At 47.8% G+C, this 26,962-nt stretch overlaps 1 protein-coding gene across 1 annotated transcript in view; it reads right to left on the bottom strand.

The window, feature by feature from the left end:
- Msh3 (mutS homolog 3) overlaps positions 1–26,962 on the bottom strand; it is a 107,801-nt gene that overhangs the window by 23,520 nt on the left and 57,319 nt on the right. The window contains exons 14-19 of the mRNA XM_063245277.1: positions 24,789–24,976; positions 23,924–24,092; positions 17,887–17,951; positions 15,656–15,772; positions 11,431–11,538; positions 8,725–8,836 (exon numbers count right to left, since the gene is read on the bottom strand). Coding sequence (XP_063101347.1) covers positions 8,725–8,836; positions 11,431–11,538; positions 15,656–15,772; positions 17,887–17,951; positions 23,924–24,092; positions 24,789–24,976 — 759 coding nt within the window. The remainder of the gene's footprint in view (positions 1–8,724; positions 8,837–11,430; positions 11,539–15,655; positions 15,773–17,886; positions 17,952–23,923; positions 24,093–24,788; positions 24,977–26,962) is intronic.

Below are 26,962 nucleotides of genomic sequence, written 5' to 3'. Positions count from 1 at the left end.
AAAGAGGCCATGCAATCTGGAGGAAGCTCAGCTAAGAGGGAGACTTCACTGTGAAACTGCAGTAAATCAAAGTGTGGTGTAGTCTCAGAGAAATGTAAACAGAGCAGCTCGGGAAGCCCAGAAGAAAGTCGATACAAACCTTGCCTTGTCACAGGGAGGTTCACTTGCTGGCTGAAGGAGACACTGTGTGCAACAGGGCAAAGGCAGGAACGTGGGGGATCCCACGAAAAGAGACAGGGCCTGATCTCCTGCAGGACCCCTCAACCAAACTGAGTGGGTGAGAGAGCTAAATGAGAAGAGTAAAGCTCAAACCGGAAAACAACATAAGGCCATCACTTTAGATAAATAATACTTCATCAATTAAAACAGAGAAACAAAGCAATTCTGTTCCCAGGTTTTTGTGAGGCATGGAAAAGATTTTCCACTGCAGCACTTTTCCCTGGAAACAACTCCAGTGTTCCCCACAGCAGGGCAGGGCCGAGATGACAGTTCCACCGGGAATCGCATGTGACAGACAAACAAGAAGCACAAAAATATAAATTGGAAGGAAAAGACCTGCTGGAAACCACTACAGACAAAGCAAAAAAATGTATAACACAGTAGCATCTACACTATAGTAAGCAACTCCAACATACTAATAGCACAAAACAACAGAAAAATGGGCAAAGGATGGGAAGAGGGTACTTTAAAGAAACAATCCCAAAGGCCAGAAAGCCTGTCACTAATCCAGGCAAGGGAATGGAACCTAGGCCCCATCAGAGGATACTGCAGCTCCTCCTGGCAATCAGTCCCCTGGGAGAGCACCAGGAAAGAGCAGAAGCATTCCTCAGAGACTCCACAAGCCCAAACTGCCTGTGCACTACCCTCAGGGCCACCCAACCATGCAGGTAGAAGGGGTGGTGGCCCAGGTGCAGAAGACAGCATGAGGTCCATCCCTGGGGGCCACAGGGACAGAATGGTGACCAGCCAGGCTGGGAAAGCCAAGACCACACACCAGGAACACGGAGGCTAACCTGTGGCAATGGGACAGGGTGCTCAAGACAGAGACGGTGGAAAGAATTAGGATGCCCTGCCACCACGGGGCAAACACGCTCTGCAGTAATTAAAATCAGTCCATCAACTCTGCAAGCTGGAAGGCTGATCCTGCAGTAGGGTAGGATGGAGGGTCCCATGGAGGGTCCTGGGCCGGGGCAGCAGAGGGTGGAGGCCGGGAAGGCTCCTGTGTAGCACTTGGGTGGGCCAGAGGGAAAGGCTGTGGCAGTCTGCACACACGAGTGCCGCTCACTGTTTGGGGAGACGGATCCTGTGCCAGGACTTGGCACCCTGGGACGCAGGCATGGCGGGGGATCACAGGGAACCCAGAGGCACCCACAGGTTTTATACTTTCAATTACCAATTAAAATGGATTAAATTAAAAACAAAGAACAACAAAATATGAGCAGGGAGATGCCCTGAAAGGATAATTTAAGAGTCAGCATTTCACATTCATCAGATAACCACGAGGTTGAAAAGGCTGTCTACACTGCGTGCCGGCCAACACACTGAGAGCAGCAGGCAAACTCCTTGTGAAGGCAAGGGCTGTGCTCTGTTCCTCTGCCTGGCAGTGCCTTTCTTAAGCACCCACCCTACAGAGATATAAAAGTGCTCAAAAGGATATTTGGAGCCAGGCGTGGTGGACACTTGGGAGGCTGAGGCAGGAGAACTGCCACAAGTTTGAGGCCAGCCTGGACTACACAGCAAGACCTGGTCTCAGTTAAAAAAAAAAAAAAAAAAAAAAAAAAGACATTTAGACACCATTCTGTAGTGCATCTTATACTTGTAACAGACAAAACCCAAAAATGATCTAACTGCCTATTAAGAAAATAGCTCTACATGTATAATTATTGAGATAATTATTCATTATGCAGAATATATGGGATAGTGTTAGCACAGCATTTGTATACATTATTACATTATATATATTGCAAATAAAGCAAGTGCCTATTGCTAGTAAGATACACAGGGGACAAGAAGAAACGCCGCACAGGGATGATAAGCAGCACACAGGCAGCGTCTTCAGGGGCAGCTGGGCAGGAGGAGGGGCAGTGAGCTGTCCAGCAGCCGAGCTATACTGTGTCCCCACCTGCACAGCCTGTGCTGAGGCTGCCAAGTGTCCATCTCTGACACCGGCCAGGTGAGCCTTGGGTCGCTGTTACACATTGTCTGTGTCTCCTCATTTGTTTGAAATTAATTAAAAAACAAACAAACATGCTGCAAGTATTTATTTATAGATCTTTACCATGAACAATCAAATGATTCTGTACAACCTTGTTTATGCAATTTAGAAAAGAAAAATTCCGTGATTTCTAAATGGCATGCCGCTACAGGAACGCTGTGAATGCTCGATAAACACCATGCAGCTGCAGGGCTCCTGGCAGTGAAGGGAAAGAGACTGGGGAGAGCACGGGAGAGGGCTAGGAAGCCACGCTGGGGTCCCTGCACTGCAAGGGTGCAGCCCTGGGGTAACCATGGGACACAATGGCTCCTCTTGTACAAACCATTCTTCCGGTGCCTTCAGAGAGGCGCGTTTACACCTAAAGCTCCCTCAGCTTTTGGTTAGGGAACACTAAGGCTGCAGAGACAGGAGCTGAGACAACAGTACTGAGGGTGAGAGGCCTGGGGATCGGTTTCAGTGCTGCTACCTGCTGGCTGTGCCTCACTTTCTCATCGGTGAGAATCACCATCAGCAGAAATCTCTGCCCTCTGTGAATTTTCCAAAGTTTAAAACAAATAATATATATAAAATATATGTATTCCTGTAAGTCTATAACCAAGTCGATTGCCTTTGTAAATCACAATTCTTAAAATCAGGAGCTGCCTCTGGCAGCCACCCTGAAAGCAGCCCTGACAGCCTGTGGACTGAGAAGTGAACTCAAGGCCACGAAATGGAGGTGGCTGAGCAGGGACAGGGACAGGCCAGCCCCACGTGAACTCAGGCAGCCGAGCTCTCGGAAGAGGCTGAGCACACCCCCTAGCATGGCACTGGTAAACGGTGGGAAAGCACATGGCAGGCCTCGCAAGTGTTACCTCTGTGCTAGGACTCTCTGGCAGCACTGAAGTTTGCTCTTGCCACGGTCAGTGATGAGACACTAGGATCACTGTGTTCCTACTGTTTTTTCTGTTTATTTACTTTTGAGTCAGGGTCTCACTTAGTTCAGGGTGGCCTTGAACCCTCTGCCTCAGCCTCCGAGTCTGAGAGTTTCAGGCATGTGTCTTCATGTCCAGGTTACCGTATTAGAGGTCAGAAACTGAGGCTAAGAGGAGCTCACGACTGTGCCCAGGAATGCAGAGCTGCTAAGCAGAAGAGCTGGGAGACCTATGCAGCTCGAACCCAGACAGGCATGCCAGGGGACCCGTGCTCTGTGATGGAGCCACCCACGCCTGCTGAGGCAGGGTTCCAGCTTCAGACCCCTGTTCCAGAACCGGGGGACCCTGCGTGCTGGTCAGCCAGGAGGTCCTCGGGTCAGGAGGTACACGGTGGAGAAGAGACTGAGATGTCACATGCATACTCTCAAAGCCTCACAGCTCTCTGCGGACGCCGCTTCCTCCTGGGATGAGCACAGCACTGACATTGCCCTCCCAGCACCACTGGGTGGGGCTGCAATTCCCAAGTGTTTCATCGCTGGGCTTGTCCACCATCGATGGGCATGGGGGACCCAGGGGAAACCACTGCCACGCAGCTCCTGCCACAGCTGTGCTTGCCCAGCACAAGGGAAATGAGGGTTGGGAAGGGGGCAGGCAACAGAGAACATGGACTGAGGCTGGGTGCTCCCCCGTTCGCTGGGAGCAGCTCATGGCAGTGCCACTGCATGGAGTGGCTGGATATACACTCTACCCCTCCATGCCAAGGATGAGGAAACCAAGGCCCAGCACACATGGTGACCGGTCCATGAGGACAGGAAAACAATGGCAGAATGGGATTTGGGGTTATACGTGCAACCACCACTGTCCCACTGTCCCAGACAGTATAGGACAAGTATTTCAAAAACAGCTAAAACACAGATTGTTTCAGCCTATGGTGATAGTGAAGGATGAAGCTGCATGTACTATTTTGTTGGGTCTGGAAGGATGAATAGGAGTTCAATCGATGAAGACAGATAAGGAACAGGAAGCAAGAAGAGGAACATTCTAGGAAAAGAGAAGCTGCACTGGTAAGAATCTGTACATCATCAGTCACTGCAAATGTCCTTCCCCATCTGACTGCTTCACAAGCAAGAAGACAGGGGCATGAAACAGGAAATCACAGAAGATGCTGTGCGGTCACCATCACTATTCCCAGCATGGAGGCACGGCGCCACATGAGGACATTGCCTTCAGAATCTGAGAGAGGGACCCAGCCACAAGATGCAGCCACGCTTCAGGTTCAGACAGGGCCTAGGGCACGTGCTCCTGCCATCCTGCCCAGAGTCCCTGGCTCATGAGTACTGCTCCCACAGTCCTACTTCTAATTCCCACACAGCCCACATGAGCCTTCCCAAGGCAGCCAGAGTCTCTGAAATTAGAAGTTCATCATCGTCTTCACCAGCGTCACACACTACACAGAGAGGGGTGGAGGTGAAGCCGGGATGCCGGTATCATGTGTCCTGGCCCCGGAACCCCTGGGCGAAGGGTATCCGGGGGTTCTAGAGATCTGTGGGCTTCACGTGCTCCCCAAAGTGCTCACATCTGACTCATTACCCTCCCCCAACTGCCTTTCTTAATCAGTTCAACTTACATTAATTTAAACAAAATAAAAAACACATCAATCAAAGTCTCCATTTGAGCTGCTATCAAAAACCCATCTATCAGGGGCTGGGGATTTAGCTCAGCAGCATAAGTGCCTGCCTTGCAAGCAGGCAGTCATGAGTTTGATCCCTGGTACCCATAAAAAGGAAAAAGACAAACAAAACAAAACAAAACCCATCTATCAGAAAGCCATTGAGTTTAGTATGGCAGCTGCCATGGCAGAGTAGGGACTGCAAGGCCTTGCAGTGGGATGGCCCCAGCGGTCTGTCTCAGTGGGTCTTCTAGGGCTGGAATTGCGCTAAGAAGCTGAGCTCTGAGCCCCAAGGTGACCTAGGTCAGCACCCTGCTCTCTCAGCCTTCTGGTCTAGGGTACAATCAAAATACCAGTGTCCTCTGTGGCTGAGAAGTGAAGAAGGCTGGGAAATACTGCCTTCCTTAGGTCAGGTCTCTGTCTGAGGAGAGCTGTGTTAGTCAGCTTTTAACTGCTGTGACCAGCCCCTGACTTCAGCAACTTACAGAGGAAAGATGTATTTCAGCTCATGTTTCAGAGGGTGCAGTCCATGATCAGCGACTCCAAGGCAGAACATGGTGGAGGGACACGGTGGAGGAAAGCTGCTTTTCTCATGGTGGTCAGGGACAGGGACAGGTACAAGAAGATGCAGACGGAGCGGGGGAAAGAGAGCTGGCAAGAGGGGAAGGAGCTGGGGACAAGAATACACCTAGGTCACCCCAACGGGCCCAGCTCCCCAGCCAGGCTCCGCCTACCAACAGCACATTAAGCTGTGTACTCATCAATGGGTCAACCACTGCTGAGCAGTATAGCACCCCACGGTCCACGCCCTTCTGCCTGTGAATATATGAGCTTTTGGGGAGACATTTAGATCTACACCATGACAACAATCAAGACTGTCCAACCTGGGAAACCGCTGGAAAGCCACTCCCATTGTAGAACTCAGTGTGTGAAGAGTGCTACACTACAAGATCCTGAATTTCCCGTCTAGAGACCAATTATTCTGCAAACTGTGAAATCTCAATAGAACATCCCAAAAAAGTAACATTTTATGGAACGGGGAGAAAAGGCAAAATCGTAAAGTGAGACTTGGAGGCCATCGGAAGCTTCCAGCTAAGCCTTCCTTAACAGATCTGATAGGTTCCTGTCATGTGTTGGAGCGTGTGGCAGATGGGAGGATTCCACCCTCACGGAGGAGGCATAAGCCCTGCGTTCCCGGCTTATGGGCTGCGGGAAATACAGCCAGAAAAGAGCACTGGACTTGGCAGGATGACTGTGAAGGTGTGCAGAGAGCTGATACCTGCCAGCGATGGTCAGGAAACACACAGGCTGAGCCTGGAGACGAGCAGGGCTGCAAGAGGTGGCCAGCATGGGGGTGGGACAGCAGGAGGGTGCGAGGGGTGACGCCCTAGGCAACTGGAAGCATCTGCCAGCTCCTGTGGGCACATGGTGTGGGCCTGACGTGGCTGGGAGGGCCAGCACATGCTCAAAGGGGACAGTGACCACGCAGGCCAGGGGCTGCGGCCACACGTGCAAACAACTGGGGGCCAAGGGCTGACTGACACCAACCATCTGCCCTGCACAGTGAGCTGGGGACAGGAACAAGAAAACAGGAGCTCAGAAGTCTCCTGCAGACAGACAGGACAGTGGTGTGGAAAGTTGGCTTGTTCAGAAGCACTGTGGAGATGTCTCAGGACACGGGGTGCAGAAAGGCACCCTGTAAGTCACATCTGTGAGAGGCCACTTTTGAAAGCAATATGATTATACAAAGCAGCGACACCACTGAAGGTGGAGGGGGTTCTTTCTTTCCAGGGTCTGTTTTATAAATTAGTAACCACAGTGTATTTTGGATTGAGTTTTACATGCTAAATTCTTCCTCGACACCAATCCTATATATAAATTTATACATGAAGAGCAGAATGCACCTCACCATAGCAACAGTTTCATATCAACTCCCACTCAAGTTAGAAAAAGCGCATGTAAAAGAAATGAGTCTTCTGGAACATTCCGAGGTGTCTGCTAGAAAAACTCACTCTGCTTAGTTTGTAAAGATTCAAATATAAGAGTTCAGTGTTTAAAATGTCCTTATAATTAGAAGCTGTTTTAGTTTTTCAAATCTTACTTTGTTAATATAATGCCTCGTTTAAAAGACAGCGGAGTGAGGGGCTCGGGATTTAGCTCAGCGGCATAAGTGCCTGCCTTATAAGCAGGCAGTCGTGAGTTCGATCCCTGGTTCCGATAAAAAGGAAAAAGACCAAAAAAAAAAAAAAAAAAAAAAAAAAAAAGACAGCGGAGTGGAGAATGAAAAAGGAGAGAAAGTCAAGAAATGCAAGCAATCAGTGTCCCGGGGCAGAAGAACCCAGGAGGAAGCCTGAGGTGAGCTGCAAGTTAAATACAAACCTGGCTCCCAACTCCAGCCCTATGCTACTTTCTTGAGGAACGAATGCTGCGCCCTCCTGGCGGGTACAGGAAGTAGGAGAAGAATTCTCCCGCTCACATAGGCTTCCCCATAAAGACAATGGAAAGACTATTAAAACACTGCTGCTGGTTAATTTGCTTGATTAAATAGCAATCAAGGTTTCCAGCAGGAATGAACAAGCTGACAGATGCAGGGCCTGGAGTTTTCCGGGCCAGGCGCTGGCATCCCTGCAATGCACATCCGTAGACTCCAGCTCCCACATGGAGGGTCAGGAGGATGACTTGGAGTGATGGGGTCCTGAGGCCTCCCAGGGCCTCCCCTCTCCAGGCTGAGGCTGTAGAAGCTCCATTGAGAGCCAGAAATGGCCCTCACCAGGTTCTGCCACCTGGGCCTCGGGCCTCTCGGAGGACCTGAGGTAACTGCCGTCCTCCATGGTGCCAGTTGACAGCTGAGCAGAGGGACAGCGACACACACTGTCAGCAGGCCATCAGGGCGACCGGCACCTTCCACTCAGACACACCCTCCTCACTTCCTCACCCTGCCCAGCCTCACCTTTCCTCCCTGAGGACCAGGATTTCCCACTTACCAGCTGGGCCCAGTCTGGCTCCTCCCTGCAAGACTCCAGCACCTGGACAGAGCGACAGTTACCCCGCAGGGCTCTCCAGTTCCACCTGTGACTGCATGAAACCCTGTCCCTATGCTTCATCCAGAACTCAGTTGGTCAGCGCTGTGCTACACCAGCCCAGCCACAAGTTCTCTTTTCTCCAACTCTGGTCAGTTTTGCCTGTGCTCTGGATCTCTGAGGAAAAGACTGAATCCTCCTGGGCGGTGGCCACTTCCAGGCTGCACACTTCCCCTCCCCTCTCCACTTGGCCTCAGCACCTCCGGTCCTGCCTGCCTCACTCCCATCTCTCCAGGCAGCTCCCTAGGCAGCCACTCCCCTCCCCCTCCCCACTCTGCATGGGGACCTTCTTCTGGACCTCTCCGGCTGCTCCCTGTAGCCCGGACACCCTGAAGGACTCCAACTACCACATCCTGCTCAGAGCAGCCTCTAAACACCTCTCCCAGCGCAGCTGCACCTGGAAACCTACAGGTCAGCAGCCCCACAGAGGAAAGGAACCCCATCCTTCCCCCTATCTTTCCTCCCAGGCTCTGAGCTCCCTCAAGCTTGATCTCCACAGGGAGCCACGAGCCCCCGCTCACTGAACTCCTCTCCCAGTGACCCCACAAATTTCCCAAACCACGGCAGGATTTTGACCTCATCAGCATATTTGAGAATCTGTGACCAGAAAGTCTTTTTATTGGGTTACCTAGAGTAATTGACAGCGTCCCTGTGAGTTGCTACATCTTTCCATCTGCGGACAATTTTCATGGGAAACTACTATCTTTGGTAATGATCTAAAGTTATACCCTTGAAAGCCAAAGCTCAAACTTGTGTAACTCTGAGTTATAAAAAGCATTCATTTGACACTGAAGAGTGTGGGGTGGGTGTCGCCATTTTACTTAGTCCGTGGTGGGACCCAGTACTCACTGACAGAGAGGTGCTGTTGGGGACATACTGGTCGTGTTCTCCCAGCAACACATCAATCACTGGGTGCCTTCCATTTTTGATTAGGATTTTCCTTTCTTCTTTCAGAGTTGGCCTACAGAAAGAAATTATGTTTCTACTTAACATCACGGCAACAGCTCTGTAAAAACAAAACAAAACCTTAGATGCAGAGAGCACAAGTCCAGGCTTTCTGAACAGAATCCCAGTTGTACCAGAAACAGTGCTGAGACCTAACAAATGGGACCACATCAAATGAAAATGCTTCTGCCCAGCAAAAAAAAGTCCTGAGCCTCTGAAGTGGCAGCCAATAGAACAGGGGAAAACTGCCTGCTGTTCCCTGGAGGACTAATATCTAGAATATATAAGAACTCAAGAAAATGAGATCCCTCCAAATAAAAGACCCAGTTACAAACGAGCAAGTGAAATGAACAGATGCTTCTCAGAATAAGATGTACAAATGGTTAAATGATTCATGAAAAAAATGTTCATCATCTCCAGCCATTAGAGAAAGACAGATTAAAACAGCACTGAGACATCATTTGCTCCAGAAAGATTAGCTATCATCAAGAAATCAGATAGGAACAAATGTTGGTGAGGCTGTGGGGAAAAAGGACCCTTGCACTTAGTTAGAAGGAACGTAATCTAGTACAACCACTATAGAAATCAGTACCGAAATGCCTCAAAAAACTGGAACTAGAAATTCCATTTGCACCCGCTCTTCCCCTTCCAGCCATCTTCTCAGAGGAGTTAATGACTGCAGTACAATGACCATGCACACCCAGATAACAGCTGCATCCTGGAGGTGGCCTATGTGTCTATCAACAGAAGAGCAGATAAAGAAAATGTGGTGTTCATACATCGTGTTTACATGTTTTTAACGAGCGCTGCTGTTACAGAGAAACAGAAACTTAAGTCATTTGTTAAAAACCAGATGCACAGGGGCTGGGGATTTAGCTCAGTGGCATAAGTGCCTGCCTTGCAAGCAGGCAGTCGTGAGTTCGATCCCTTGTACCGATAAAAACAAAAAACAAAACAAAACAAAACAAAAAAAAAGAGTAAAAACCAGATGCACCTGTAGATCACAATGTCAGGTGCGAAAGCTTAACTGTCACGTGGTTTTGCTCCTATGTGAAAACTGAATTATAAATAGAAAGCAAAATGAAAGACAACCGGGAGTAGGGAGATGGATCTTATTCTGATGGGAATGGGAGCAAAGACGCAGGAAGGAGGGCAGGAGAGGAGGAAAGGGAATGAGCACAGACTGGGTGGGCCACGCTATGTACCAACGCCACACAGGGATGTGCAAACTGTGAAAAAAAACAAGCACAAAGGACACTTTATCCTAGAAAGAAAGAAAGAAGGAACAGAAGTTCAGACTAAGGAACACTGATTTTCCGCAGCAAACGAGCCCTGGGGATGCTGTGCACTGAGCACAGACTTCAGTCTCATGGTGGGGCCCCTGCCGCAGCTGCCCTTTACAACAAGTTCTTACCTTTCCACTGTGGTCTGAGATCAAAGACGCATTCGCATTAATAAAGATCACAGTTCAGTTATCAGCACTTAATATTTTTAGTAATAAAATATTTCAGGTAAAATAATGTCTTGCTCTGACTTCTGCCTCAGTGTAAATGATGCCCTGTACTGGACTGGAAGACGGAGCACTCTCAAAGTTGCATGCTCTGTACGAGCAGCACCCGTCCATCAGCCTGGCCACTCGCAGCCGTTCTTCCTGCGGGAAGTGTGATCCTTTCCAGGTGCAACCAAAAGTACTGCAACTGCTGCTGCCAAGCACCACCCAGCAGAAAGGCAGCTCATAAAACCGCGGTGCTGTGTCCTCGTCCCCCTTCTTCACCAGCACTGGCCCCAAGTCACTTCCACTCTTTCCAGAGTCAGGATGATCATGAAAGGCCGGCACTGCAAATCCATTCAGGACACTGGCAGCCCCAAGGCAAGATGTCCTCAGAGCTGCTGCACAGCGGCAGGGAAGCGGGATGAGCGTGTCCTGCACGAGGGCCAGGACTATGAAGGGGTTCATGGCAAGTGCCTTTTACTGTACTCTAGTTTTAAGAAATTTTAAGCATTCGCAATTTTTCAGTCACATTTTGTATATGCTTTTTGCATCCTCTAAATAAGTCAGTGAGCTAAGTATTCTCCTGATTTTTCTGACATCCATCCACGTGTCCATCCACCCACCAAAGTGCCCTAAAGTGGGAGCAGACACTCAAGAGTCTGACCCACTTCACGCTAACACCTTTACTGCAAGGAGAATGCAGTGTGCTGGCATGTTGGAGGCCAATGGAGCACAGCAGGGCAGCTCAGGGCAGAAAAGACCACGCAGCCGGCCTGGCCCCCAGTCCCTTCTTCCCTAACCAAGCTTTCGTCACTGTATAGCTCCCAGGCTGTAGAGTGCGCCAGTCAAGCCAAATAATAAGGACGCTCACGCTCTGTAACAATGTCATGCACATCAACTTTGAAACTAAAGCATCTCGGCCACATAAAGTCAGTCACATAAACATCTGCTGTCACTGAACTTGGAAACATAATACCAAGAAAGAAATTTGCTGTTGTTTAAATCAAGAATTTAGTACATTTAAGTAACTGTAATATTTTATAACAAAGAAACTAAAGTTAATTGAATGGCATTTGATCAGAAGCAAAGATAAAAGATGGAGATAAAAAATATATTACCTGCAGTAATTGCCTTGTTTAGCGACCTTGGCCAGGGAGAAAATACAATCAACGGTTGCTAGGTGACGTACTGCTTTGCACAGAGAGTGACAGTGTTCATTGAAGCTCCTGCAGAAACGGATGACAGTGACGGGATGAGCAGGTGACTGCTGCAGACCTAGACGGGCTTTCAGTAAGTGATCGCTTTATTAGCACAGAACAGCAAGAACACAGGGCACAGGCATGCTGGAGAGGCAGGCCATAGGAACTTCAGAGACCACCTTGTCTTTTAATATGACGACGTGGTTACTGCGGCCGATGCTTCATCTGGGGTCGAATTATATAAATTTAAAAGTTTCTAAAGGAAAACGTCTACTACTCATATTATGTGTTTTACCCGACCGTGACACTTCGACTCATGCAAACACGGCATTCAATTTCAGGCAGCCTTGGTACCACCGTGAGCTGCCCTCTGCTCCTCCCTTACTGATCCAGAGCCGCAGCATCAAGCCCTGCCCACCACTTGGCCACATCCCCAAGGCCCCGCCTGGCCTGTCTGACCTACCTGCCACTGCACCCCTACTGTGTAGCCACCGTCCTGGCACTGACTACGCACTGTAAAAACTGCCTGCTAAAGGCAAGCAAGAAAAAAACCAACAAGAAGTATTTTATTAACAATGCACATAAAAATTAAATTTTAGATTTGCTTTCAAAAAGACTACAGTCACTGCCTCTAGTGTTTTACTGTGAACCCTCATGATCCAGAAGTTTCTCAGTCTCGCTCAGGAAAAGTGTAAGCACATACACAGTGGGCTGTTCCTTTCTGCATGAGTTAATCAGCAGCTCACGTCACTGTATCAACACATACAGTATTGGGCACACTGCTGGTGTTTGTAGGTAACGATCAACTGTGGACATTAAAATACACATAATTATACTACAAAAAAGACCCAAAACTTTTCTAACTGTCCTGAATAAAATAATTTGAAGTAAAGAGAAAATATCTGAGCTTAAATCCTTAGGATAACTCTGCAGCTTCCCAGAGAGATGAAGGTACTGTTTAGCTTTTCACAAAAGTTTTAAACATAAATGATAAAAAATCACAAGTTCATCAAAAGACTAGAAAATGAGGGACTCTAGTGGTACCTAAGTTGACTATAAATAAGGCCCAATGGAAAAGCTGGAGGTCAAACCACCCTCACTGCCTGGAGCCTCTGAAGTACCCACATCACTCCATCACAGGGGTCCTCACACTGAGGGCAACAGGGAAGTTCCAGGGGAAAAGCTGGCTGGAACCTCGCCTGAGAATCAGAAGAGCCCTGACTGCAACCGTTCCTGGTTTTGTCTGTGTATCGCCTGAGCTCTGGATGGAACCCTGGCCTTGCACACACAGGACACGTGCTCACAGGGCTGTGAGGTGTGATTCCAGATCCCAGCCCCACTTCTCCTCACCTTGGTACACACAGAGAAGTGAAATGGGAATCAGTCAGCCTGCCGGCTCTGGAAAGTCACGGTACACTTCCCTTCATCCTCTTCAAAAGGGGAGGAAGGAATGATGAGAAAGGGAGGGGGAAGGAAGAGGAGGGAAGGGGAAGAGAAGTAAAGGGGGGAGGGGAGGGCCAGGGGAAGGGGGTGCTGTACTCAGTGCAGCCCCTAACAACCTTGCTGTCTCGGTCTCTCTATGTCTGTCTGTCTGTCTCTCTGTGTCTGTCTGTCTCTCACACACATTTTAGAAACACTGAGATTTAGTGCATTTACTACTTGACACTTCCTACATTAACAGGGCTTCAGGTAGGTTTTCTAGTATTCTAAACACATGAATTGCTTTTATAAAGACACTGGAAATACTGGGCGTCCAGCTGTTTGTGTTAACTTTGTGAACTGGAAACCCTGTGCACAGCACGCAGAGTGACTGAACCTCACTGATTTCTCACTGAACTAAGTTCAAAACAAACTGTATCCAATCTGTGACCTACAGGAGATCTGTGCCAATCACACACACAAGGACATGTCTCCTGCCCTTTTCAGACATCACACGTCACTAACTCTACAGGGGGCTGACTGGTGACTGCACCTCACACCGCTGCTCCAACTTGGGGTTTGGACCTGACCTCCCTCGGCCCTTGGCAGTGGCCTCCACAGTGCCCATCGCAATGGCTGCCGCACTTGCTCCTGTCTGGCACCTCCCTTTGGCCAGGAGCCATCACACACGATGCTCCCTCCCTCCCTGCCCCCCCCCAAGCCGACGCCAGAGGGTGTTCCCCCCACATTCTCACTTCTTCTGTGTTGCAGCCACTAAGACCCTAACTGCTGCGCCCCAGGACAGGGCTGACGGCTCTTCTGACTCCAAGACTGCAATCGGTGACAGAGGTTCCGTGGGTCTCACTTCAGTTATAAAACAAAAGAGCAAGGAGGGATGAAGTGCCTGCTTCCTATGGATGGTGACCTTCTCACCACAACAGTATGTAGTGTTGTTGATACACTGTGTCAACTTGAGAACTTTAGAAATTTAGGAGGCTCAGCAGAGACAGGGTCCTCACTTTGTAATCCTCCTCCCATATAAAAGGAGGGCAGGGAGGTGGTGTGAGTGCCACACCAGCCCTGTGGCACCCTGCTTACAATATAAGGGAGAAGAGGCTTGCTCTCCCGGCATTTTGCTCTTACTGCTTTTGGTGTCTTCTGCTGCCTTAAAAGTGTTGCCCAGCTGCTATGCCACCCTGCCTTGGAGCCAGCCGATTATGGACTAAAACTTCCACAAACCATTAGCTAAGCAAACCTTTGCTTCCTTAATTTTGAATGTCAGATATTTTGTCTCAGCAACAAAAGAAAAGTAACCAAGACAGTAAGTACAATATAAATAATACTATGGCACACCCTAGACATCACTGAATCTCTTAAAGGAGGCTTGCTTCATTACTTGGTCTTTGCCCATTTGCCCGACTTTGCTAAAATTTCAATGAGCTCTCTGTACTTAGAAATATGGGCAAACCTGTAGACTGCCGAAGCTGAGAGCCCTGTGCCTCTACCTGCTGTGCCATCAAACATCTTAAGTCTGAAGCCACAGCATGGTGACCACCTCCCCAGCCCAGACAGCCTGCTGGATCCCTGGTATGCAGACATGGTCCCAGTTCCAAAGCTGTGAAGAAGACCTGGTACGTTCTCCATTGAAGGCAGCTCCTGACAGCTGAGGTCTGGGTGGCTAACATTCTTTGCAAAACACTTAAAAAACATCTGAATCTCTACAGAGAGATGTTATAATCTCGGGGTTTTTTTTTTTTTTTTTTTTTTTGTCTTAAAAGAATCTGTAACTGAGGAGATCACTTGTTACACACACTCCATCTTTTAGAGCGCAGAACCAGACCTGTCCTTTGAGAAAGATTTTCATTCCCAGCTGCGTGCACCGCCCTGATTCCCCCAACATTTCCATCAAAGCAATCTGGGGAACACATATGGGGAGTCCGCCAGGGGCAACCTTTGTCCAGTGGGGCGGGCATCACCTGACATCATGTTCACCTCAGTGACACCTCGCCTGAGCCGGTGAGCACCATGTCAAGCACCTGTACAGCATGGGCACCCTACCACACAGGTCAGAAAACGTGTGTGTGTGGGGGGGGAGTGCATGTGCATGTGTGCATCAAAAGTGAGAGAGAAGTCAGACATGGCAAAAAGTGAACACCTAATAAACTTAGACGAGGGCTGGACCGAGTGTCACTTCAATTTATCCATAGCTTTAACATTTTTCAAAATAAAAAACAAAAGGAAACACTTACATATAAGAGTGTAAAAAAATTAAAAGGAGAATAAAAACAAAACAACAAATCCATGTGCAACTCTGAAAGAGACATGAAGTCTTTAAGAAGAAAGAAAAGCAGGGTATGGAAGTGGCTCATACCTGTGACCCCAGCACTTGGGAGGCTAAAGTGGTAGGATCACCCCAAGTTTGAGGTCAGCCTGCAATACAAAGTGAGCCTTTGTCTTAAAAACAGAGAGAGAGAGAGAGAGAGAGAGAGAGAGAGAGAGAGAGAGAATCAAAATCTGAGTCTTGAAACATCAGTAGGAGCAAATTGTCAATGCAGCAACAATCAGGTCTATCAGTGGATTCAAAAGAAACCCGGGCTCACAGCCTTCACTGCTCCTGCTACACAGTGGTCGCCAGCAGCACACTCCACGTTTCCTCCAAGAGTAGAAACGTCCTGTCTGCTTCCCAGAGTGGGAGGTCAGACACTGGCTGTGGCTGTGAACTCACTCGAGAAAGCGCAGCCACTCAGCACCGCAGTCCAGGACGAGCTGTTCACGGAGCTGCTGCAGGTGTCTGTAGTTCTCCATGACTAGCGGCGGGCGGAAGCGGCTCACGGCTTTCGTGCTGGGGAGAAGCAGAGAAGGAAGTCAAGGTCCCAAGAGCGTGACTCACAGCTCTGCGGGGCCTTGAAAGCCGAGCTGTGAATAGAAAAGTGTCACTGCAGCTTCCACTCAAGGCTCCATGTCCGGGAAGCTTCCGGAATGCACTGCGGATCGTCCCTGGGTGGCAGAGGCAGAGGTCAGTGTCTTTATTCACAGGCAAGGCTTTTCAGTCTTTGTGCTAAATGAAACACTTTTCTAAAAAAATCAGAAGCAAATTCTCAAAGGAACGGAACAAGCCAGGAGGCGGAGACTCGGGCAGGTCACTGTTCTCACCATTTTCTTCTCTGTGTGAGGGGCGACGCAGGGGAAGGGAAGGGGGAGGTTTGAGAAGAGCAGTAACACAGGCATCAGGAGACAATGGGCACAGTGCGGAGCAGGCAGCGAGTCCAGGCCCAGGCTGCTGGGACTCTGTGTGTGTAAGCACATGTGTGTGTGCACGCGCACACCTGGGGGCTGAACTCAGAGCCTTCGCATGCAGCTATGTCCCCAGCCCTTTTTAATTTATTTTAACTTTTGGAAGTTAACTTTTGGAAGTCTTAGTGAGTCATTCAGCAGCACGGGAAGGGCAAGCACTTCTGATCCTCCTGCCTTGCCTCACAGTGCTGGGATTACAGGCGCCACAGACGGGCTCTCCCTCATCAAGGCTTTCCTCAGCTGTGGAACAGTGCTGGTCTCCGTAACACATGGTCAGGTCACATCACCTCTACTCAGCCTGGTGTATCCTTTCATGGTCAGGATCTGGCCAATGACAACCTGAGGACCCTACTATCAGTCCCAACAGCCACAGGACAGCCTGAAATAGGATGCGGCCCCCAGACCTCTCTGCCATCCACTGCCTCTACCTGCTGACTCCCCAGGGGACACTGACACTCAGGCTGGTCTTGCTGTGGCATCGTGTGGGACCACAGACCTCATGCCCATTTATCTCACTGCTCATTTCCTAGACATTGGGTCCTGCTCTAGACAGCCTGCTGTGACGATTAGAATGACCACAGGGCACCTTTCCAGAGGCAGCAGTGGCAGAGGAACGCCAATGGGCACAGGAAGCCGACTGTGTCCCCAGGCCATGAACACACATGGTGACTGGCTGTGGGAACAGAGGAAGATGGTCAGCGCGGAGGAAGCCCTCGCTCGCACCAAGGCAACAGAGGATAAATAGCTTTTAAATTAAAATGATGGATCCTTATATAACGTGGCATGCCTTCTACCCTCACTGCCTGCAGTCTCTAAGGCTGCCTTGGGTAGGGGTGCATTTGCCCTGCTGGTCAGACAGCACAGTGATGGAGCCAGTCAAGCCCGGGGACAGGAGCACACAGGGTCAATCACATGCCAGCCCAGTGCACACTTTCCTAACATTGCTCCCTAAAGGGGCTGCTTTTGGAGGTGAACACTGACTGAGGAGAGAAGACAGCATTACCATGGCTCCAAATGCAGTGTGGATTAACTCATTTTCATCAATTCAGGATACGAGTTGCAAAAAGATGTGAAGAACTGCTGTGGCCAGGAGTGCAGAAAGTGTTAGGAAAGGAAGAAGCAGGAAGCTCCAGCCCCTCCAAGGAAACCAACGTCAGAAGCAGAATTTGGCCAGAAGCTCAGCAACCCAGGCCACCTCATGCTGCTGTTGTCACCAGGGATTCAACTCAGCCTCGCAGCGAGCTGCGTCCCCAGCCCTTTTTACGTCACCAGGGTCTTGTTTAAATCACTAAGTACCCAGACTGGGCTCCAGCTTGCCTTCCCCTGCCTTAGCCTCCAGAGGGCTGGGGTTACAGGTGCGCACCATCACGACCGACCCAATTAACCTCACAGCTGAGGGTGACTCAGGTGGTTTCCTTGTATACTCTCAAGTGACAGGATAAAACAGTAAGCTATGGATGAACAAAAAGGCTTATAAAAGTAAGACAGCTTTTTGAAAAATATTTTAAATTCAATGATAAAATAACTTCAAACCTTCCCTTTGGTCAAAACCTCCCTACAGAAACCAAGGGAGAGAAGCCACCTTAAGCCAGCAGCTCCCGGTCGGCACACCAGCTGTACCCATCCCGTAATGTGTCATAAGAGAGTGGTCTCCACACCTACCTTCCAATCTTAACCCAGTCGGCTGGTATGCTTGACACTGCAGAGTTCTTTACTTCAATCAAGAACTAGAATAAACAAATACAACCAACAGTTAGGCATTTCAATGGGTAAGCACTCTCGTCCACTGTAGTGCAGCATTTTGGTGAATATTCTAAGCATGCAAAGAAAACCTAGTGTTATTCTTGACAGAGTTTATATGTCTGAATGCACACTTGATTAATTATGATAAAGCACAACTTGTACTGTGCAAAAGTTTGTCATAAAGTATATAAGTTGGGGCCTTCGTGCTTATAATAGTGTATGTGTACTAAGAGTAGTGATTTTTTTTTCAGCAATAGCCTGTTTTATTTATTAGTATCCACTTATCTTAAAAATGCTATTACTCAGACTGGGGATTTAGCTTAGCAGCATAAGTACCTGCCTGGCAATTGTGAGATCATGAGTTCGATCCCCAATACCAAAAAAAAAAGTACTATTACACCACTCAAATTCAACTTCTATGACAAAACTTTTAAGTATTCAATCATCACATGTCACGCTGGCTTGAAATATGGGCCCTCTTCTGTTCTGAACAGAACAGGATTTTTTTGCGATAGATTCAGAACAGGGAACCCAAATCTATGAGTATTTGCATAAAGAAGTTCTGCTGCTCTACCTGCCAAAAGAAATGATTTCTCTCACAGAGAGTCTGGGTGTCTGCTCCCAGGACCCCCTCTCTGCCCACCTTCCCTTCCCCCTTTGTGAGATTCTCACACCAGAATGGCTATGGGACTTTTCCTCACAATTACAACACAAACATAGTTTTAGGTATTTATGACAGTCACACTAGCAATATCACCTGGCTATAAATTTATTTTCCATTAACAGAATCATTGTGGCTTTTGCATTAGTTACAACAGGAATTAATGGCTGATTTTGCCAATTTTCATACTTACCAAAAATTTTTTAATAACAATGCCCTCAAGAACAGAGAGGCCATGAGACACTCAGTTACACAACTCCAAGGGCAAACACTAGCAGCCCCTCCAGAAATGGAAAGTAACCGAGGAGACCACTGAGCAGGATTTCAAGGTAACCAACTGGTTTCTGTGTTTACCTGTGAGTCTGTCCCAGCTTAGGCCCCTTGTCTGAAGACGGGCAGCGGATTCCTAGTAAGTGAGCCTCTGCAAATCACTGGTCCTGGCTAGGCCTGCAGTGGCCTGTGATGCTATGATGCCTCAAAGGACAGGACAAGGCCACAGCTGAGGACGCCTGGCTCCAACCCCAGTTAGCTACACACAGACGGCATCTGCAGGCGTCTCACTCCTGCTCTCAGTCCTGCTGTAAATGTCAACCTGGAGCTAAGCAAGTTCTCCTAGATTAGCAGTTTACTACCTTGAGGAGTATGAACTGACTTCCAAGGTGCTGCTCAGTTCCTGCATTTTCCTCAGTATCCTGTCCCTTTGTTTGAAAATCAAATAAATATGGGGCGCCCAGAAAAGCTTTGTCTCAGCCCTCAGAATCTCAAATTCTGCTGAGGGTTTTCCTTCCTGTAAAATCGTACCATGTGTCTCTTTTGTTTAAGCCTTCGAAGTCTACTCATTTGGGAAGTTGTGGGCCTGACCAGGCCATGATAACTGGTGGTATTGGGGAAGAAGCTCCCAGCTCCATGACAACTACCCAGAGTCCACAGCAGTGCACGGAGGACAGGACAGGCGTGTGGTGATGAGAGGCGGAAAAATGGGAAGAGAATCACAGAATCCTCTGTACCATCAGAGATCTCTCTGGGCCACCATCACTCCAGTCAGCTGCACAGAACCACCACTGTACAAGATGGAGTGGGGTGAGCAACCTCCCTGCTGCCCAAGCCCCAGGGTGACCTGCTGGAGGCCCCCAGCCAGGGCCCCCCGCCTAAAGCATCACCACGAGCTTTCTTCATGCCGCACTAGCTGCATGTGGTGAGACTGGAAACTGTGATGAATGTTTTTAAAGTAACTGCTCCACTAAAGGCCGCATCGCCATGAACCCTCCCAAGACCCTCCTCCCTTGCCTTGCACACACCACACATCCCACGCTCTTGCCACCTCCTGCAGCAGCTCTCCAGGTTCTTCTCGAAACATCTTTAGTTGCGAGGTCCAGGCTGCCCTGATGTGCTAAACTGATTCAAAATGTTTCTCTCTTGTGGTCATTCTGGCCAGGGGAGAGCCAAGAGTCACACAGTGCCAAAGCAGATGAGGACACAGTGTCCTGTTTTACGAGTTGCCTTTATGCAGGACAGGCTCAGCACAGCGTCCTCGAGTCTCTGATCACCAGAACTCCCCAGAGTGGGGATGCCAGCCCCGCTTCTGACAGCCGTGAAGTTCACAGGACACGGGTGCTGGAGGCACAGGGGTGGCATCTGAGGGGACCCACAGCACTGGGCCTTTTAGTAACACTGGAAATTGCATGCTGCCCGGAAACTACAGAGGGATCTCCCGGCAACTCTTCCCGTGCCCCTCTCTCCTTCCTGCTTTGCTCCTGATGCACCAGGGCTAGCGCCCTGCTCAAACTCAAACCTCATGTCCACTGCGGTCGGCCATGCTCACTCTTCGGGTGCCGGGCTGGCCAGCCAACGGCCTCACTTGCCCTGGCACCTGCCCTGGGTCTCCCAGTGCCAAACCTGACCCTCTCTTCTCCCAGTGGCTCTCCCTTTGCTACACATTTTCACATATTGTTTACTTAAAAGATTTACATTCCCCACACTTGGAACACACAAAACAGGTTCCTGGATGTACCACACGCTCTGAATTAATAAAAACTTTCCCGAAGGTTATTCCCAGAATGTCCTTCCTTTTCCTTTGCCTGTACTTGCTCCTGTTAGTACTGCCCTACGCACTGCCCGTATCTGTGTTTAAGAGTGAGATATTCTCCACAGGCTTAAAGGATGGCAGAGAGCCCACAGAGACAGGGACCTGGGGCAGTGCCAGAGTCTCTTCCTTCTTGTGCCTCTTCTGAGCTGACACTTTCCCAGTCTCCACACGGTAAGGCTGGGCATGGTAATGAGCCCAATGGAACTGGGGACAGGGCCCAAACGGGCACTGTCAGCCCGGCCTCAGAGTGTGGCACGCTTATTCGCCCACCGCTGGTAATAATAGGATCCATGCCCTATGCAGCCGGGCTTCCATTGAGTAGTTCTTTACAGGTGTCAGGAAAGCTGTATGTGCAAAGAGGAATTTCAGACAGCAGGGAAGGGTGTCATATGGAGCCCGAGCTCCCAACTTCTCAGAAGAATCCAATTGGATGGGCCTGACCTTAGTCTTTTAAGCAACTCTAAAAAAATTTGCCAAAACCTTTAGTTGCCAAAACAGAATCAGACTATAGGAATTCTGAAATGGATTCATTTGGTGTCTGAATGAATAGAATCACTGTTTCTCAAAAAATTATAAAATAATGTTGCAATAATGTAGCAGTAAAAATCTAAAGTAGGCTGTTTCACACCAACAAGAATTCATCCTATTGGTAATAACTAGAAGAACCTTTCTCGAATCTGTCATCCTGACCTACTTAAGGTGTGGAGAAGATAAAGATACCGTATCTTCTTTCCTAACTAAGTAACCAGTCCTTATGAAAGTCTTGGTCATTTCCTCCCACTTTTACCACTAAGCTGCCAGCTGCTCCCAAGACTGCCTTCCCCACACTCAAGCTTTGCTTTAGATGGAGCAGTAAAGACTCTAAAATGATTCGATTTTATCAGAAACGTATGGTGCTAATGGTTCTTGGGAGTGGCATTTGTGATTGGAAGAAAACAGTGACAGGACAGACAGAGGGGGCCTGGCAGACGGGGGCCAGAACTGCCTGCCGACCTTGGGTAACTTGGCTAATGACCCAAACCTTACTCTTCTTCCCAGCTACACTGGAATAACCCATTTTACATGGCCTGAGAATCAGTAAGATACACATGTAAACACTAGCTCCCTTCTCAACTTCCGAGAGTGCTTGGTAAGTGGTGACTGTACCCAGTCACTGTCAGTACACGAGCCATTGCCTATTTAACTTGGTCGTCTCCACAACAGGCCCCCGCACGGGGACCCCCAGCCACTGGTCACACCGCACCTCACTGGCAGAGCCGGCAGCTCCATGAAGCCTTCCTTGGCGTTACCAAGCAGGCCCCTTCCACTCCCTCTCAGTACTGATACCAAAGCCACTGTGGTCATCTGATTGTCATCACAGAGCCAGAATCATGGCCCTCAGGTTCCTTCTCCTTCACCATGTCATGATCACATAGTGAAACAAGAGATGCCATCAAGTATTTGGTGTTTGGAGGTAATACCCAGGCACTGAAATCATGAATATCACACAAATATGGTTGTAGTGGATCAGTAACTGGTGGTCAACTTAACACCAGCTGCACTGAATCAGTATGGTGCTGGGCATGAATGGCCCACCTGAGGACTGCTGCCAACATGAAAGGAGACCTGGAGAAGAAGAGTAGTGTTGTGGGTTCTCCTCACTATTGTTGTTTGGAGCCATTGGTTCTCTTGGAGGGGCTTGCCATGGTTCCCCTGCTATGAACTCAGCTGTTAACATCAAAGGAGCTTGGGACCTTGTCGCTGAGATTGGCTGTGGTTCACTTTGGGGGAGCGCTGATCCTTACTTTGAGCATTGCTTCCTGCCTCTGGAGGGGAAGATGTGTGCCGTTTAATCTCCAGGAGAAGCTTGTCACTGGCTTACTGATATGAACTCAACTGTTCTCACTGTCAGAAGAGTTTGCGACCTTGTTGCTGAGGATGACTTTGGTGCCTTTTGGGGGAATGTCACTTTTTGGCTACAGTACGGAGTCCTCAACCTGCTGGCACAGATCCCTTATGCACTGGCACAGACTTACTAGCTTCCACCACTGACCTGTGGGCCTACCTAGCGCAGATCCGTGAAATAGACTTGCTGAGTTATTGTCGTGGCCTCCAGGTCTTCACCAGGACTCATGCAGGACACTGCCATAGGATCCTGGCTTGGCTAGATTTTCTAGGTCTTTAGTGTTGTGCACAGATTTCCTGTACTTCTGTGTATCTGACTCCTTTGGTGACCATTATAAATAATGCTATAAATTATGAGTCCTATATGTAATTGTTCTCCTTGCAACCCCTGACTAAAATGGTCAAATCACTTTTTGTTATAAACATTTGATTAACTATCTGTCTGAGTAAAACATCTCATAACAGGCTAACTTAAATCAGTGGCACATCTCTTAAATGCCCAACATATAAACATTTTAATACATGCTATTGTTTACAGTACTTTATTTCAATTAGCCACCTTTCAATAAAACACACAATATAAAGACATCTGACTTGAAATTAAAATATTCCCCATAATAAAAATACCTGTTTTTTAAAATCTTGAATAAAATGATTTTCCCACCTTGCTATTTTAGCAAAGTAAAGTTTTACAAATCCCAGCAGCTGGCATCTTTGTATTAAACATAAGACCCAGAGATGGCGAGCCTCGGGACTCAGAAGAGGACCAAAAGCCTTGCCACACCGGAAAAGCCTTTCTCTCCCTACCAAATGCAGGGCTCTGGGTTCAGCCCCAGCACTGCAATGAAAAAGCAGCTTCCATCTTTTTCTGGTTCTCATTCAGATGTTAACACCAAACTGGGGACAATATACAGTCCGCAAAACATGGCAGGCTCATGGAAGACACACCAAGTGCAGGACTTCAGGATAGTTCTGTTTTTGTTTTCTTTTAGACCATTTCACCATCTTGAAGCCAGATCTCTGTACTGGTCTCAGGCTAGGTGAATTCTCTAGAGTACTAATAATCAAGGTTTTTCTGTTACATAATTTCAAAAGAGAACACCAAGACCCATATAACATTAAGCTGCATGAATTTATCATGAGACTAATAAAACGGTTAGCAAAACATTTCCTATGAAAACAAGTTATTACAACATATTTCCAAGGAACAAAACAGAAACTTCTAAAAACTGATACACAGACACCATCCTCAAATTCTTGCCTACATTAAAATACCTTTTCTACTCACTGTAAGCTGCTGGAAGAGAAAGCGCATTTGACGTTACCTCCTGTCCTGAAACTGTCACGTACTGTGCTGATGGGTTTTTTAGGATTTTTCGTATTTCTTGCAAATGTGTTTGGATCTTAACAGTGACTTCTTGAATTTCATCCTTCCTCTCTTTTATTATAGGGAAGTTGGAAAGGTCATTGAATAATTCAGTTTTATCCCCAATCCTAAAATATAAAAAAAAAAAGCAGTACGTACATTGAAGCTCATCGATGAGACCAGTTATCATTCCTGTCTGAAGAATGATGAGAGACCAAAGGGCTGGAGTCAGGAAGGTAAATTCCAGCCCTGTCACTCAGTATTTACAGTGCCATTTCTCAACTTCTGAGGACTGACAAAATTACCCAACATTTTCACTAGGGAGTTTATGATTCCTGCACTGAAACCGAGAGGTAAAATTGCATCTCTGTCATTTGCTTATTCGAAAAACAAAGACAAATGTAAACATCACGGCTCTTGCCTCTTTTCTGGGCTCCTGTGGGATGCACTGTGAAGTGACCACCTTCCTAAGGGGAGCTTCCAAATCTAAGCTCTACACAGAAGACGGATGCTGTGTGTCCGGGAAAGGAGCACAGGAAGCTGCCGCCGCTGCTGCCCGGCACTGCCCAGCTCCTCTCCTCCTCCTGGCTGGGTGCATGCAGAAGTGCTGCACCTGTCCCGCGGGCAGCTGCCTCCATGCAGACTGCAAAGCAGCTGCATTCAGAGTAATGCAGAAGTTCAGTATCCAAGCACATGCCTCACCGCACTGCATTCAGGCCGTTTCTATCACTACTCTAGCGAAGCCGGAGAAGCCCCACATCAGAGGCACACACACTGGTTTACACTCACTGCCAGAAAGGAAGAACCAAGCACTTAGTACTTACTTGGCAGCTGGTTCGTTAAGTATCTTCAAGTAGTGTTCCACTGGATTGAGCAGCTCCGGGATTTCTAAAATACACACCTGGAGCAAGTCTGACTGTACGTGCGAACTCACCGCAGGTGTCAAAGCTTGTAACTCGGACTTCAGGTGACACAGGGTTTTGACGATCAGGAAGAACTCTTGGGTGGAACACTGAGGGGAGAAGTGTCTTCTATCAACACAGTATAAGACATGGAAGGTGAGATCTAATGAGCGATATCTTACAATTAGAATAAAGGCTATTACAAATTTTCCTGCTGTAAACATGGGTGTACATATATCACTGTGGTATGATGTTTTCAGTTCTTCTGGGAATATGCCTAGAAGTGGAATAGCTGGAACAAATGGGACTTCCAATCCCAGCTTTTTGAGAAATCTCCAGACTGACCTCCACAATGGCTGTACCAGTCTACACTCCCACCAACAGTGCAGGAGAGTTCCTTTTTCCCCACAGCCTCTCCAAATTTGTTGTTGGTAGTTTTCTTGATCCTGGCCATTCTTTCAGGAGTGAGATGGAATCTCAATAGCCAGATCTTGGAAACAACCTAAGTGTTCATCAACTGAGGAATGGATAAAGAAAAATGTGGTATTTTTATACAATGGAGTACTACTCAGCTATAAAGAATGATCACATTCAGATATTTATAAATAAATGGATGCAGCCTGAGACCATACTCATAAGTGAAATAAATCAAACTCACATGTATAAATAATGAATAGTTTCCCCAGTGTAAGAAATGGTAAGAATACATAAAAGTATGTGGTAATCATGATTCCCAAATATATTGCTTTGAAGTCTTATAATGTTTTCATTCATTACTTGGAATGGTTTTATTCTGGGTTGTTTGATTTTATTGTCTGTGATGATATGAACAGCTATTTTGAAGAAAACAAGACACTATAATAGCTTGTGCTGATTTAATATCATCTTGTTTTGAAGTCCCACCAAGCTTTTGTTCTTCTGTCTCCATAGGTTTTATCATGTTGTATCTTATTGGATTTTATTATATGTGATAATAGAAACAAATTTTTATAGACAAGGAGATTGTTCGTTTTCTGTTAGTTGGTTCTGAATACCCTGTAATACTTTCATTCTTTTGAATGGTTTTACACTGTCTTGTTATGTTTGATAATACAGTATAGTAAGGCACACTCAAATATTTCAAGGAAAGAGACACTATGGTAACAACTGTTATGTTGAGTTGTCTTGTGGTGAAATACTGTGTTGCTCAAATTGTTCTGTTCTGACCTGTGTTGTTATGTTCCCTTTTATCTTAATCTTTTTAAAAAATTAAAAAAAAATAATAAGAATAAAGGCAAAACTCTGGACCAGCTAGCTCACTAGTTGGTGCCCTAAACTTCCTAATGAGATTAAACACGTAAAATATTTTCAGGCTATAAGAAAATGATGTGAGCAGGGGAGAAAGCCCATATGTGGTTGGTAGTTTTCATTTTAAAACACACTGTTTACCATTTCTTTGCTATGTGGTCTATTTCAAACACACGAAGGACAATGCTGAGGGAATGGAGAGACAGGAAAATAGCCCTAACTGCAAGATTTAAGCTGCTACCCTGAAAGGCAAAATACAGTGAATGAAAACAAACAATCACAGCAAAGGACCACAAGCTTTCAGAGCGCTGGTGACAAAACAGAACGTCTTCCAATGCCCAGCGCAGGTGAGGAAACAGAGAAGCCACACAAAGACTCAGAACCAGACCAGCTTGGGCCAACTGTCATCAATACCAGAAGCCAGCAAACCACACTGCACCATCGTACAGGACGGCGATGGCGACCTCGGTCACGACGCCCACATGGGGTGGGTCAGGAGGCACCCTCCTACCACAACTCCTAGTGTGGACAGTCACTACGAGCCCCTACCGACCCTGTAAGCTGCCTGATGTGCCCCTGCGTGACTACACCCACCTCCTGCTGGTTCTGCTCTCTCCAGATGAGCAGCACCGCAATCTATGACCCAAACTGCACAGCCAATCAGATGGGAGAACGGAAATGAGACTTTCAGCTCTTAAGTGTTCAAAACATTTCTGCTTATAGAGGCTTCTGGGACCTATACACCCCGCCCTGAAGTGGGGACAGTGGGGAGAAGTCCCTGCAGCAGGCCTCTGGAGCCTCCACTCACC

Source organism: Cavia porcellus, unplaced genomic scaffold, assembly GCF_034190915.1.
Source record: "Cavia porcellus strain 051 isolate PalLab524CR breed Dunkin Hartley unplaced genomic scaffold, mCavPor4.1 scaffold_2, whole genome shotgun sequence".
Classification (NCBI taxonomy): domain Eukaryota; kingdom Metazoa; phylum Chordata; class Mammalia; order Rodentia; family Caviidae; genus Cavia; species Cavia porcellus.
This window is presented reverse-complemented; position numbering and strand designations above follow the sequence as displayed.